Source organism: Myotis brandtii, unplaced genomic scaffold (assembly GCF_000412655.1).
Source record: "Myotis brandtii unplaced genomic scaffold, ASM41265v1 scaffold199, whole genome shotgun sequence".
NCBI classification, from domain to species: domain Eukaryota; kingdom Metazoa; phylum Chordata; class Mammalia; order Chiroptera; family Vespertilionidae; genus Myotis; species Myotis brandtii.
In genome coordinates this window covers 3,778,358-3,794,043 of record NW_005357414.1, presented here as the reverse complement: position 1 = coordinate 3,794,043, position 15,686 = coordinate 3,778,358, and the positions used below count along the sequence as shown (strand labels likewise).

Here is a 15,686-nt window from a genome sequence, read left to right as displayed (position 1 = left end):
AACTAAGCAAGGCAGATTTTATTTTAATCAAAATCTTTCTGATGACTCCTTAGGAAGTCTTAGGCTAAATTCTATTTTAGAAAAATAATTTCAATCAAAGATGTCTTTGGCAAAAAGTTTATGCGTATCATGTTAGGTGCTTGTAATATATATTAGTCACCTGTTGGAAATGTATGTTGATGTTTTATCCAGTAATATATTTGAACTTTAGTTTTGTAGTCAAGTCAAAAAAGTGAGTGATCATTTGGTTATATTATCTTCTAACTAAAAAATGATGCCATTAAACATGAAGTTGCTGGAACTTAAATCACTTTAAATGTGTCAGGTTAAATATGGCTATTTAGGGGATATTTTTGTTGTGCTATAATAGGAGAATAACCCCCCATAAGCAAAGTGCCTGCCACAATGCAGGTGTTAAATAAATAAATGAACAATCACTACCAAAACACAAGTATTTAAAATCTTTTTAGAATGTTAATTAATTTGTGTATGCACCTTGGATTATTTTCCTTTAATAATAGGCACTGTTTTTTTAAAAGCAGTCACACATATTTTAACTATATGCATTTTTTGATATTTTGTGTAATTCAATCAGGTCAGGAGTGAAATTGAAATCCTAAATTTTGTTTAAATCAGGTACTAATCTTTTTAGTTAAAAAAATTTAATGTTAACATAATTTCAGGTGTAACCCTTTTCCCTGCCCTTTGCCCACCTCCACCTCCCTCTCCCTCCCCCTCCCTTGGCCTTCACCAAACTATTGTCCATGGGGTATGTATATATGTTCTTTAGCTAACACCTACATCTTCTTTATGCAGTCACCCCACCTCCCTCTCCTCGGGTACTTATCTTTATTTTGCTATTTATTCACAGTTTTGTTAATGTAGAAAATTTTCTGCCTTTTTTTCAATTTTTAAACCATTTCTCATTTTAGAGAAAATTAATCCAAAGGAAGGAGAATTTTTTCCCTTGACACTCACAAAATCACCTCTAATTTAAGACTAAATTTGTACTGTTCACTATCTACATGTGGCTAAGTTTAATAAATTCAAATTTAATAAAATTTAAAAATTCAATTCCTCAGTCACACAACCTCATTTCAGGTGCTCCATAACTACATATGGGCAATGGCTACTGAATTAGACAGTGCAGAGATATAATATTTCCATCATCAAAAAAATTATATGCACAGTGCTGGGCTAGAGGATGAACTCAGAGGTTTAGTTGAATGATGTAACATTTTTTTAAAGTTCATCTGGAAAATTATAGCTCTTAGCTCTGAATTATACTGTCACTATATTAGGGATGGGCAATTTCTAAAAACCATCTTTTCTTCAGAATTTAAGAATTGATTATGGTCCTGAGTTTTGGGAATCTGGGCATTAAAATTGTCTGGGCATATTGTCTTGCCAATTGTTGCTTATTTATAGGACAAAGTGCATATTCTTAAAAATATATTGTCTTGCAGTAGATTTGGAGGTTACCATCTTTATTTCAAGGTGATATTGTTGAGCTTTTACAGATCTCAAATTATTTATTTAATTATATATTGTCAATTTTAAAATGTTGAAAATGTTTAAATCAGATTTGTAGTTCCCAAATCCTTCATTTTCAAGTGCCTCCATTCTGTTCTGTGTTATAAATGGCTTCCTACTGCATTGAAATGGCAGGCAGAGATTGTGTCTGTCTTGTTTGTGGCAGAAAAAGGTGCTCAACAAGTATTGGTTGATAGGCACCATGGCCTCTTCCATGGCTTGCCTTATGTGAGAACTGTGCTTACTCTGCCTTCAAACTCTTTCATTGAGAACAGCCTTTAAAGGTTTTTTGTTTTGTTTTGTTTTTTGTTTGTTTTTGTCCTTATCTTGTCCTAAGTTCCCACCATTACTCAATTCCATAGCAGATATTGGGACCCAAACTAGAGAACAAAAATGATGGCCAAATAGTATCTTCAAAATCTCTATTTTTAGGAGAAAGTTTCTGGGAACTTTAATGGCCATCAAATTCCCATCCTATCTGTTTTATTTTGAACATTTTGAAGACATTTTGAAGCAATCATTTAGGCATAGCCAGAGATGAATATGGCGAACTTCCAAGAGAAATGAGATGGGCTTTTTGAGGGCAGAAGAGCTTTCTCAAATTAAGTTTCCATCAGAAAAAGTAGCTGCTTTCTGCAGACCAATTTTGGTTTTTGAGGAGGCATTATGGGAACCAGGAAAACATGGAAAGGAGAACATTGGGAAGAGAGAAACTGCATGGAATTAGAAGGTGTTGCATTGGCATGTGCCCTAAAGTATTTCTCTCAATTCATCAAGACATGGGTTGCCATGTAAACAGCCATCTCTGGCAGAGAAGCAGATGGACCAGTGGCCTGGCTGTGAAAGAGAACACAACTATTGAATCCAGGAAACAAGGGTAATCAGTATAATGGTTTGCTTTTTAAAAAAATGTTTCAAAGTGTTTGTCACTTCCTTGAGTTCCTTTTGCCTAATTGCTGCCATTAAGGAAAACTAAATTAAAGAACTCTTTGGGTGTGCAAAATTGGGAAGGGTGCCAGGAATTTGTCTTTCTGTACTATTTCCTCTGATCTTCCTACAATCTCTGTATTCTTATCCCACCCCTACATCTCATTCCAGCCCCCCTGTAGCATAGAGAACATCTCTTAAACTTGACTTTTTCTTCTAACACCTACCTGACAATCTTATGTTCCATCCTGGAGAACTTCTGTACTCTCTGATTTTGCAATAGATAATAACAAATTATTTAGGCTAGCTAAAGCCTCTATAGTGTTACCCAAATCATCCCCTATAATAGCTCTTTTGGAAAATAGTACTGCTTATGTAGTGCAGAAAATTTCAAGTACAGCGGTAGGCTGCATTTGGGGGTAGGGAGCTCTTCAGTATTTGTCAGAATTATATAAGCAGCTCACCGTTTTGTAAGACCACCAGTTCTCAAATTTGTGGTTTCAGGCCCAGTGCACGAATTCGTGTACCAGTGGGGTCCATCAGCCTGGCCTGTGGGATCGGGCCAAAACTGGCTCTCTGATATCTCCCGAGGGGTCCCGGATTGCAAGAGGGTGCAGGCCAGGCCGAGGGTCCCCACCAGTACACAATCAGGGCTGGGGAGGGATGTGGGAGGTTGGCCAGCCAGGGAGGAACTGCAGGAGGGCTCCAGGGCATGTCCAGTCTGTCTCACTCCTGTCCTGATCAGCTGGACCCCAGCAGCAAGCTAACCTACCGGTTAGAGCGTCTGCCCCCTGGTGGTCAGTGCATTTCACAACGAGCAGTTGAGTGGCCTTAGCATATCATTAGCATATTGCGCTTTGACTGGTTGAACAGATGACTGCACAACTGGACACTTAGCATATTAGGCTTTTATTATATAAGATTATTTTCACTGTCCTAAAAATCCTCTGTCCCCACCACTGTCATCCTCTATCACCTTACAACCACTGTCTCCATAGTTTTGCCTTTTCCAGAAAGTCATAGAAGTGGAATCACATGTCTGTAGACTCTGAATTGGCTTCTTCCACTTAAGAATATTCATTTAATGTTCCTCCATATCTTTATAGCTCATTTATTTTTAGCACTGAATAATATTCCATTGTCTGGACATACCATGGTTAATTAATCCATTCAACTACAGAAGGACATCTTGGTTGCCCAAATTTGGACAATTATGAATAAAGCTGCTCTAAACATCTGTGCAAAATTTTGTGTGGACATAAATTTTCAACTTCTTTGGGTAAATATCAAGAAGTGCTATTGCTGGATAGTATGGTAAGATTATGTTTAATTTTGCAAGAAATCACTGAACTGTCTTCTGAAGTCATTTTACATTCCAACCAGCAATGAATGAAAGTTTCTGTTGCTCCACATTTTTGCCTAAAAATAGTACTGCTTATGTAGCGCAGAAAATTTCAAGTGTTGTCAGTGTTTTTTATTTTGGCCACTGTAATGGGTGTGTAGTGGTATCTTATTGTTATTTTAATTTGCATTCCATTAATGACATATGATGTGGAGTATCTTTTTATATGCTTATTTGCCATATGTCTATCATCTTTGGTGAGATGTCTGTTAAGGCCCTTGGTCAATTTTTTAGTCTGGTTGCTTGTTTATCTATTATTGAGCTTTAAGAGTTTTTTGTATATTTTGGATAACAGTTCTTTATTACATATGTCTTTTACAAATAGTTTAACCCAGTCTATGGCTTATCTTTTTATTCTCTTGGTAATATCTTTCTCAGAGCAGAAGTTTTAAATTTTAATAAAGTCCATCTTATCAATTATTTTCTTTCATGTATTGTGCCTTTGGTTTTGTACCTAAAATCATCATCAAACCCAAGGTCATCTAGATTTTCTTGTACACTATCTTCTAGCAGTTTTATAGTTTTTCTTTTTACACTTAGATCTGTAACCCATTTTGAGATAATTTATGTGAAAGGTGTAAGATCTGTGTCTAGATTTTCCCCCCCAAATGGACATCAAGTTGTTCCAGCAGCATTTGTTGAAAAGATTATCTTTGCTCCATTGTATTGCCTTTGCTTCTTTGTCAAAGATCAGTTGACTATATTTATTTGGGTTTATCTCTGGGCTCTCTGTTCTGTTCCATTGATGTATTTGTCTATTTTTCAACAATACTACACAGTCTTGATTATCATATCATAGCTTTATAGGAAGTCTTGAAGTTGGATAGTGTCAGTCCTCCAACTTTGTTCTTCTCCTTCAATATTGTGTTGGCTTTCCATAAAAACTTTAGAATAAATTTGTCAATATTCACAAAATAACTTCTGGAATTTTAATTTGGGTTACATTAAGTTTATAGATCAAGTTTGGAAGAACTGTCATCTTGACAATATTGAGTCCTCCAATCTATAAAATCGAATAGCTCTCCATTTACTTAGTTTTTTATTCAGTTTCTTTCATCAGAGTGTTTAGTTTTCCTCATACAGATATTATACAGATTTTGTTAGATTTATACTTAAGTTTTTCCTTTTGGAGTGTGATGATGTAAATTGTATTGTGTTTTTAATTTCAAACTCCACTTGTTCATTGTTGATATATAGGAAAACAATAATCTTTTGTGTATTAACCTTATATCCTGAAATCTTGCTATAATCACTTATTAGTTCCAGGAGTTTTTTTTTGTTGTTATTGATTATTTTGGCTTTTCTATATAGGCAATTATATTATTTGAAATTTCTTTCACAATCTGTTTATCTTTTCTTTTCTTTTCATGTTTTACTGCAGTAGCTAAGACTTCCACTGTGAGATAGATAAGGAGTGGTGGGGATGACATCCTTGCCTTCTTCCTGATCTTAGTTAAGAAAGCTTCTAGTTTTTCATCATTAAGTACAATGTTGGCTGTAGGTATTTTATAGATGTCCTTTAACAAATTGAGGATGTTTTCCTCTATTTTTATTCATAGTTTACTGAGAGTTTTAAAAATCACAAATGGGTGTTAGATTTTGTCAAATTTTCTGCATCTATTGATATGATCATGTGATTTTTTAGCCTGTTGTGATGGATTACATTAATTGATTTTCAAATGTTGAACCAGACTTGCATACCCAGGATAAATTCTACTTAGTAATGGGGTAGAATTATTTTTATACATTGTTGAATTTATTGAGGATTTTTGCATCTATGTTCATGAGATGTATTAGATTTCTTTTCTTGTATTGTGTTTGTCTAGTTGTAGTATTAGGGTGATGTGACCATAATAGGATGAGTGAGGAAGTATTACTGCTGTTCTATCTTTTGAAAGAGATTGTAGATAATTCATATAATTTCTTCCTTAAATATTTGGTAGATTTCACCAATGAACCCGTCTGGGCCTGGTGCTTTCCCTTTTGGAAGGTTATTTATTATTGATTCGATTTCTTTAATAGATATAGAATAGATATAGGCCCGTTCAAATTGTTTACTTCTTCTTGTGTATGTTTTGGAATATGATGTCTTTCAGGAAATCAATCATTTCATCTAGATTACTGAATTTGTGGGCATAGAATTGTTCCTGTATTTCTATGCTTTTAATGTCCATAGACTCTGCAGTTATGGTCCTTTTTCATTTATGATATTAGTAATTTGTGTCCTCTGTATATTTTTTCTTAGTTAGCTTAGCTACAGTCTTATCAATATTATTGATTTTTGTGATTAACCCATTTTAGTTTTCTCTATTGATTTCTTGTTTTTCAATTTCATTGATTTCTGCTCTAGTTTTCATTATTTCTTTTTTTCCTGCCTACTTTGGTTTAATCAGCTCTGTTTTGTTTTTTAGTTTCCTAAGCTTTATTGATTTTAGATCTTTCTTCTTTTCAATTATATGTATTCAATTATATAAATTTCCCTCTAAGGACTACTTTTGACACATACTATAAATTTTGATAAATGGTGTTTTTATTTTAGTTCAAAATATTTTTAAAATTTCTATTGAGGTTTTTTCTTGACCCATTTTTTTTATTTAGAAGTATGTTATTTAATCACCATGTATTTTGGGTACTTCCAGTAGTTTCTTTGTTATTGATTTCTCCTTTAATTTCATTGTGGTCTGACAGCAACATTGTATGACTTCTATTCTTTTAAATTCATTAAAGTTTGTTTTATGGCCCATAACTTGGTTTATCTTGGGGAGTATTCATAATGTTTTAAAGTATATCTCGTTTTATAGAACACTTCACTCCATAACAGCAGAATACACTTTCTCCCTCCCCCCAAGGACCCACAGAACATTTACCAAGATAGACCATGTAGTTGGCTATAAAATAGACATCAAATTTTTTTAAAAAAATTAAAATCATACAGGGTTTGTCTCTGAGCACAACTATCAAACCAGAAATCAAGAACAGAAATAAGTCTTTAAACACTTGAAAATTATACAACACACTTCTAAATAATCTATGGATCAAAGGTGAAGTTTCAAAGAAAAATTTAAAAATATACATAAACTGAATAAAAATAAAAATATGTAACATGCAGCTAAAGCATTGCCGAGAGAAATTTATAATACTAAACACATTTGAAATGAAATGTCTCAAGTCAGTAGTTGAAGTTTCTACATCAAGGATCTAGAAAAAGGACAAAACAATCTCAAAGAAAGCAGAAAGAAGGAAATAATTAAGAGCTGAAGTCAGTGGAATTAAAATAAGAAAACTATAGAGAAATTTAAATGAAATAAAAATTTGGTTCTTTGGAAAAAATCAATAAACAAAAATGACAAACCTCTGTCAAGACTGGTAAAAACAAAAACAGGTAAGATATAAATCACAAATATAAGTAATAAAATATGGGATATCACTATAGATTCTGTAGTCATTAAACATTTTTTAAGAAAACAGAGATCCCATGTACACTTTAGACAATCTCACTCCCATGGTAACATTTTGTAAAACTATAGTATAATATCACAACCAGGACACTGACATTGATACAATCCACCTATCTTATTTATATTTCTCCATTTTTACTTGTACTTGTGTGTATGTATATGCATTTTATTCTATACAATTTTCAATTAAAATTATTGGGGACCCCAAATATTTCTGCTCTGTGGGTTATTTCAATCTACATTTAATGTATTAGCAAACAAAACAAAAAAGGTAAACACAAAAATACTCAAGCATACATTCCATTAATTACCAGAGCAATGGCATCATTATCTATCATGTAGCTTCTAGAACACTTCATTGTACACTCATGAGAGGGTGAGACTGAAAAATAACATATTATTATTATTATTAATATAATTTTGATCTTTTGGCCTAACAAAATGGTCTAGGACAACAAACTCATCCTGGTTTTCCTGGGACTTTTCTGGTTTAAGCACTGAACGTCTTAGCAAACCAGTATGGTTTGCTTGAGACTTACCTGGTTTTATTTATTTTTCTTACTTGGTTTTGAAATGGAAAGTCCCATATACAAGGGACCCCTCAGATCTGGGAAAACTGGATTGGTTGTTCTCCACACTCAAGGACCTTTGTGGATCCCCAGACAACATTTTAAGAACGTCTATTCAAGGCCATCCTTACACAGAAAAAATTCCCAGTTCAGAGCTATCACCTCACCATCACATAGGATTTGAGTATCTTCCCATAGTAATATGTTAAAAATTATCCTACCCCATGCCAATTGCTTGCTCAGCTTTCCTATATGGTTTCTTCTGCCTTCTCCTCTTCACCTTGGATTCCTCAAATAAGATGTCATTGAAAGTGCTTTGTGATTAATAAGTATCATCAAAATATGAGTGTGTACCATTACCTTTTGATGATTATCTTTTCAGGTCAAGTTAATGTGGTGCAAGTGACCATCCCAAACCGTGTCGTGAATGTGACTATTGGATATAATGTCACTCTCATCTGCACCTACACCAGCACTGTGGCCTCCAGGGACAATCTTTCCATCCAGTGGTCACTCTCCAATAAGAAGGAGTCACGGCCAATTACTGTAAGAACTTTATTCCTTTGGTAGTTATAGCATAAACTGTTGAAGTCAGTGTGTGAAGGAACAGGAAACCAGTAACAACAGTGACAGAATATCAGATACAAAGAATTTGAAATTATCTGTTTAGGGAATACCATCATGTAAGTGGCTTGGCCTTTGTCCCCTTTTCATATTCAGTTATAGCTTGTTATCATAATTCAGTTTAAGTCGACATTGAGTATATCAGGTATTCTAGAGTAGATAGGCATGGTCCTTCTCAGTGGTGAAATAAACAGTTCTGAAAGGGTTTTCTTCCACCCACCAAAATTGTCCTCACTGTTATTTCCAGAAGACTCTAGTTCAAATTCATGTCCTAATTGATCTGTAGATCTCTGTCAAACTTAATATCTGGGATCTGCCTGTCAAGTGAGGTAGCTCATCGAGCCAGACTGAGTCCTGGTAGAATGAGAATCCCAGATGGGTGGAAAAGGGCCAAGGTAGTGAAGAACTCTGGTAATCAAAGGCAGCATGACGCTAGAGAATAGGGGTGGTAGGTTAGAGTCTGGGGGAAGAGGTTGCCAGAAGAAGGTGTACTATATGAAAATCAAATGAAGAGAATGATTCTACCAGCAAGCTGCCTATTCCAAGGTTTTCTCCATCTGACCTAAAGGGTAATTGCATGTTTAAATTAACCCAAGTATTAAAATTGTATACTTAAAGTGTGTTCGTGTGTGTGTGTGTGTGTGCGCGCGCACGCGCACATTAGTGTGCAAGCACTTATGCCGACACATATTCCTTGAGAGACAAGGTCCATAGCTTTCATCAGATTTTTAAAAATAATTTATAATTCAAAACAAGGAATTTAGAGAAGAAATAAATCAATGTGGTTTGGAATAACTGGATGTAGTTGAGTTGGGCCTTGAAGGAAAGGAAGGGTTTTGATTAGTAGAAATATAGAGGGGGCTGAGTGGGCTGCAGGAGGCCCAGGGAAGAGATGAAGAAGAAGCTATACCTGGACCAGAGTTGCTTCAGCCATGAATAGTCTTTTGGAGGTGCTGAATTATCTCTTCACCAGAGGTCCTGAATACTTGTTTAGCAAAAAATATCATTCAAGAGGAGATTTCATCAATTTCATCCTCTAGTCAAAGTTCAACAATTTTGCTCAGTGCTGGTTACCTTAGACATATATCTGAATCACTCTGTGCCTCTCTTAAAATATGGTAGAACGGTAATAGTTGTCTACAGGTTGCATGAGGAATCAACTGACATAATGTATGTGAAATACTTGAAAATAATATAAATTCTGTAAGTTTTCACCCTTGTAAACACTGTTATCAACATCAGCAGCAGCAGCAACAGTAAGTCCACCAGTTTCCATCATCCAAATGTCCTGATCTAAGACCTCACATGTTGTAGTCAACTAAGAGAGAAGGCTACTCTCTTAACTGTAGGTGACAATAATCACACAATGTTTTTTCCTTTTTAAAATTTACATTCCTAAGTAGCCTTTTCAGTATATTCTTTCTTTATAGGTATAAAGTCCTTCTCATTTTGCCAATAGGGGCTGAATTTAGAGAGGCCTTGCCAATATATTTTGAAATTTTTTTTTAATGTTTGGTCCTCAAATAAAGATGTACTCAATTGTCTGGATGCCAGGCCATACCAGTCTGATTTTAAAAACACAAATTCTCCTGTATGCCTCTTCTGACACTAGAATTTACAAGGTCACCTCTTGGTTGAATTATATGGCTGGTGAGGAGCTTGGAGATGCAGGGTCAAAGGATCTTGTGACCAACAATGAGTTTTTTTAGACCTAGAAATGCAGAGGAAGAAGGTATAGGTATTGAACTGAGTGTGACTTGAGCTTAAGGACATCTCTTAGAGCAGTGGTTCTCAACCTTGGCTGCACATTAGAATCACCTGGGAATCTTTTTAAAATCCTGATTTCTGGGCCTCATCCTCCGGAAATTCTGTTTCTTTGTTACTAATGTTGTGGCCCCACCCCATAACAAAGAAACAGAATTTCCGGAGGATGAGGCCCAGAAATCAGGATTTTTAAAAAGATTCCCAGGTGATTCTAATGTGCAGCCAAGGTTGAGAACCACTGTCTTAGAGCAACTTTAGAAAGAAAATCTATTAACAAGTAAGTATTTATAAGTAGCTTATTTACTTGCTGTTTACCTCAGTCTTTAAAATGTCTGGTACAGGCAGAGCAAGTAATTTAAATAATCTACTCTTTTAGGATGTCCAAATCAAAGGAATTCTTTTGCACTGAACCACTTGATCAATGAGAATATGCTGCTTGATCATAAAACATTTTAAGTATTTCTTGAAGAGCATGAGACCTGTCCTATTTTTGTGCCTTGGCCACATGGAAGACAGGGTAGAGCAGGGCCAGCTCTTGGCTTGGAGACAGTGAAAATCACCCCCTAAAAGGCAGGTTTTCTTTTCCGCCTCCTCGCCCCAGCAAGAGCCCCATTATAAATATTCTTAGGTTTCTACATCTAGAGAACTTGAGTTCTTCCCTATTTTCCTCCATACACTGCAGGCATATTCTTCTCTCTGCTTTTCCAGATGAGTAGTTTTGGAGCCCCAATGGAAACCTCCTAATGAATGTCAGTTCTACTCATTGTTCTTCTACTTACTTGCTGGCTGGATGACCTTAGACAAGTCACTTGACCTTTCATAGGTTTACTGTGAAGATTTTTTTAATGCTTAAGTTTTTATTAAATTTATTGGTGTGACATTGGTTAATAAGATCATATAGTTTTCGGGTGTAGATTTCTATGATGCAAGATCTGTATTTTGCACTGTGTGCCCACCACCCAAAGTCAAATCATTTTCCATCACTATATATTAGGTGCCCTTAACTCCCCACACCCCTACCCCCTTCCCTCTCGCAACCACCACACTGCTGTTTATGTCCACCATTTTCAGTTTTATATCCAATATATGAGTGGAATAATATGGTTCTTAGCTTTTTCTGACTTATTTCACTTAGCATAATATTCTCATAGTCTATTCATGTTGTAGCAAATGGCAGTATTTAGTCTTTTCTTATAGCTGAGTAGTACTCCATTGTGTATATGTACCACATCTTCTTTAGCCATTCCTCTATCGCAGGACACTGGTTGTCTCCATGTCCTGGCCATTGTGAATAATGCTGCAAGATTTAATGAGATAATGTTTGTGAAGCACTAGGAAGCTTTCCACATAGTAACCATTAAGTGAATGTAGATTATTATCAACAACACTACTCACAAAATGGTGATTTTGCAAAATCCCTATTCCATCCATATCCCTGGGTCATGGGCACTAGAAAACGCAGCCCAACAAGACACATTTAGTATAGCTGGACAGCTGGGGCAGAACTCTTGGGGGTATCCTGGCCCAGAATTGGCTTCCAGTTTTGCTGTCTTCCAGGTGCCTGTGGCTAAAGAGAGGGGTTAAGCCCCTTCTCTGCCTGCTCCTTATCCTTGAACAGAGACTTGCTCAACAAAGAGGTTGCAGATATCTTCCTTTGAGATGTATTTTTCCAAAATAAAATTTGGTTTCTATTTCCTATGTTTCCTCTTTGAGCACTTCCATGCATTCAGAATTCTGTAGAGCATGTTGTATGTTAGTATAGGAATGGCTGGTAGGACTTTTGGGGGGGGTGATAAAAGGAGACTGATATGCTATTAGACAATTCTGTGATTTATGGGAGTAAGATGTTGCCAGACTGACCACTGAGTGATTCAATTCAACTCCTGGGTTGATGTGCCTGTATACCATTCGGCTCTCAGATCCACCCATTTCTGCTCAAACACAGCACAGCCCGTGCCTCAATACTGAGGGTATGGAGGAAAAGGCAGTCAGTCAGTGTCTAAAAATGGCGCATGCAAGAGACGCTCGGGGAAGATGTAGCTGGACCTCTCAGGTAAGAATACCTATTGGTGTACTACTGGACCCCTTCATTGTTTGGAGTCTCCAGAGCAATGGTACTGGCTTTCAGGAGTGAGAAGGGAGGGTCTGAGTTTGGTAACAATCCAGATCAGCACAAACCCCTGGACAAAACTGAGACAGCCTTGAGTTTGCCTCTCATACCAATGCTTGGAGTTCTTTTCAGCCTCCTCCAAAATGTCAGGGCCTTATTGCTGCCCTATTGAGCAGGGCAGTGGCCAACTCTTGCCATAGGCTCATATTCTCCCACCACCAAGATCATTGTATTTTAAAGGCCTAGTGTTTCTCAATACCCAGGGGAGGATGTTATCTCTTACTGACTATCTCCTCTAAGGGGTTCCTTTGCTGAATAAGGTCTACAGAAGTATCCCACAAGTCTTCTGACCAGGGAGGCCAGGATATTCATTAGTGTGGTCCTCCTCTTAGAAAATCCCTCTTCTTGGAAGACATGGACAGCTTCAGTTGATCACTTCCTCAGTAGGAACTCTTATCCGAAGACTCTAGGTCCTGGGACAGGCAGACTAACATGGAAGTTTCAGGTGGTCTGGTGCCCCTCTAATCACAACAGTGGCCTCCTCTTCCATCCAACCAGTCACTGGTAAATTTCAGAGACCTCAACTGCCTATGAACAGAACAGGCTTTGATCCTACTTAGCATGGGTCTCTCAGACAGTACTTACTTTTCTAAAATATCCATAGTGGAAGAAACACTTTGCCATCCTCATCTCCCCAACACACATAGAGTGTTGACAATTTCTTTCCAGAACCTAGTGTCTTCATATTCTCTGGCTGCTAGATTCTCCCAACCTACCCTGTCCTCTACAGATAGGATTATATAAAATGTTTTCCAAATGTTGGCAGAGTAGAGGTGTCCCATCTCCTCGGGGACATTTTAAAATGAGGGGGGAAGGATGTTGGTTTAATTGTTATAAATGAGAGCCAATACTGGCATTTGGTGGCCAGAGATGCTAAATGTCTTGAAATACATAGAATAGACTCACATGAAAGAGTTGTCTGTCCAAAATGCCAGTGTAACACTCATTGAGAAGCTCTCTAAGTTCTTCCCTTCCCACTGCCCTCTCCCATCAAAGGTTACCTATTCTGTGTACCATTCCCTCAGGTGTCTATTCTTGCTAAGTTTGATAAATTAATCGAATGTTAAGGTGTTATGGACTGGTAGCAATTTATTTTGTTATTTTCCAAAGAAAATAATTTAAGCAGTCTCCACTCCCCAAAAGCTATTTAAATACTAGGTATTTCAGGCAAATTGCAGGCTGAGAAGGGAAAGGTGTGGGAAAGAAAGTCTTCCTTTTGGTGTTGCATTTCTTCTATGTGCAATCCCAGTTCCCCTAGTACAGTCCAGAGAAAATTATGGGCTTGAGACCATTGCTACCCAATACTCACCCCCCTTCTGTGGCTCACCCCGTTATGAACAGTGCAGGAAAGCAAGAGGCTGGAAGGGAATGAATCGATGGTTTGCTGTGGACTTCTAATGCTTCCACGTTTCCAAAAGGAATCCACAAAATCAGCTCTGGAGGCTAAACACATTTATTAACTGCAACTTAGACTCAAACAGAAAGTAGACTGAATTCTTTCAACCCTCTTGTTTATATTCCGACCCCTAGTTAGAGAGCAGCATCACAAAGCTGAGAAAAGAATCTTTTTTTTGGACAAATCTGGCTCCTGGCTGCATGGCTTCATGTGAATAGGAACTTGGCATAGTAGAAGGGGAAAGGTAGTTATTGCAGCTGGCAGACGTTGAAGGCAATGTGTGGTGAACCTACTGAGCTTGGGAAGAAGCATCATGCCAATAAATAGCGTCAATTGGCAGAAGAAGAGTCAGGTTGGAGTAGGAGATGGAATGGCCCCAAAAGGAGAAGGTTGCCTGTAAATCATCTTCCTGGCCTAAGTCAGGACTCTAAGTTCCATTTCAATATGTTCAGTGAGAATTGGGAGGTCTGAATTCCATGTCTGACTATAAATTGTGTGACCTTGGGAAAATTATTTCCTGGAGGGGTTTCAGTGTCCTTTTCTGTAATATAGGAGAATGAATCAGAGGTTGCAAACTGGAGGACTTGGGGCCTGATTTGGCCAGTGGATGCATATTGGATGGCCAGCCCAGTATTTTGTTTGTTTCCACACTTTGAAAGCATTGTTTGTATTGGATCCCCACTTCACCACAGGCCCCACTATTCTCTCTGATCTTACCACCATCCACCAGCCCCTCCCAGACATTTACCCTATTTCTTATATCCATCTGGCTCCTTACAGTTCCTCAACCTTAGAAGCCATGATTAAGTGATCTCTCAGGGGTCATATAAATATGACCAAACAAATATGCTATTATGATTCCACATTCAGCCTCTAGCATCACCAATGGACAGGCAGAGAGGACCCTGGGGGGAAGTAGGAAAGTCTGCCATAAACACAACCACAAAGGGCAAGTGGGCATAAAATTAACAAGCACCACTTAAGGAGCCATCCCTCCCCACCAAGGATGTAGCTTATTGAACATCCATGGCTTTTCCTGGACCTCAATTGCTTTGATCTTTAAATTGACCATATATTTTCTTTGAAAAGTGTATAAGCCTCACAGGGTCATGGCCAGGCCTTGGTCATTGTTCAGCTTTGATTTGTAAAAGAATTATTCTTTTGTGGAAAATGGTATCAAGTTGCAGTCCTTCCTGCATGATTAGATAAGCAGGTTTAGGAAAACATTTTATTTTTTTTTCTTTATAAGGACAGTGTGACAGTGTGGACTTCCCCTAACAGAAAGTCCATCTATCTATGTGTCTGGCCACTTGCTAGCCCTGGGCACGTTCCTTTTTTCACAGCATCCCGAGGCCAAGTCCTTTCCCTTTTAGATCTCCATTATTCTCTCTACTTACCCCATCCTGTCCATGACACCCTTTAGTATTATTTGTGAGAGGGCAAAAATATAAGCTACAGTGTGAGGAGCTAGGGTTGGGGAAGGTCCTTTTCATAGGGAAGTTACAAGTTCAGGGCCTCATGATGATTTGATCATTTCACATTGACTCATGCCCAACTGTGAGAATTTTACAGTGACTTACTTTCGTGTCCTAGTCTTGGCATAAAACACACTCTCTTCGCCCCCTGATCTCTGCAGAAACAAAGCTCTTTCACCTAGATCCTCTGAGACTTACTGTGGGTCACAGGCAAAACTGATGTCATATCTCATTGTGGTGTCTTCAAACCTCAATATAAAATAGGCTGTCCTACCCCAAGTCTTCCTGGGAGCAGGGGAATAGGCCAGATGTTGAAGTTGTAATGGGCTTCCTTTTTTTTTTTTTTTTTTTTTTTTTTTTTTTTTTAT

The 15,686-nt window shown here is 37.4% G+C and overlaps 1 protein-coding gene across 1 annotated transcript in view; it reads left to right on the top strand.

Moving 5' to 3' along the window:
* The window catches only part of LOC102243258 (V-set and immunoglobulin domain-containing protein 1-like), a 52,740-nt gene that overhangs the window by 19,313 nt on the left and 17,741 nt on the right, over positions 1 to 15,686 (top strand). Inside the window, exon 2 of the mRNA XM_014538848.1 lies at positions 8,272 to 8,435. Coding sequence (XP_014394334.1) covers positions 8,272 to 8,435 — 164 coding nt within the window. The remainder of the gene's footprint in view (positions 1 to 8,271; positions 8,436 to 15,686) is intronic.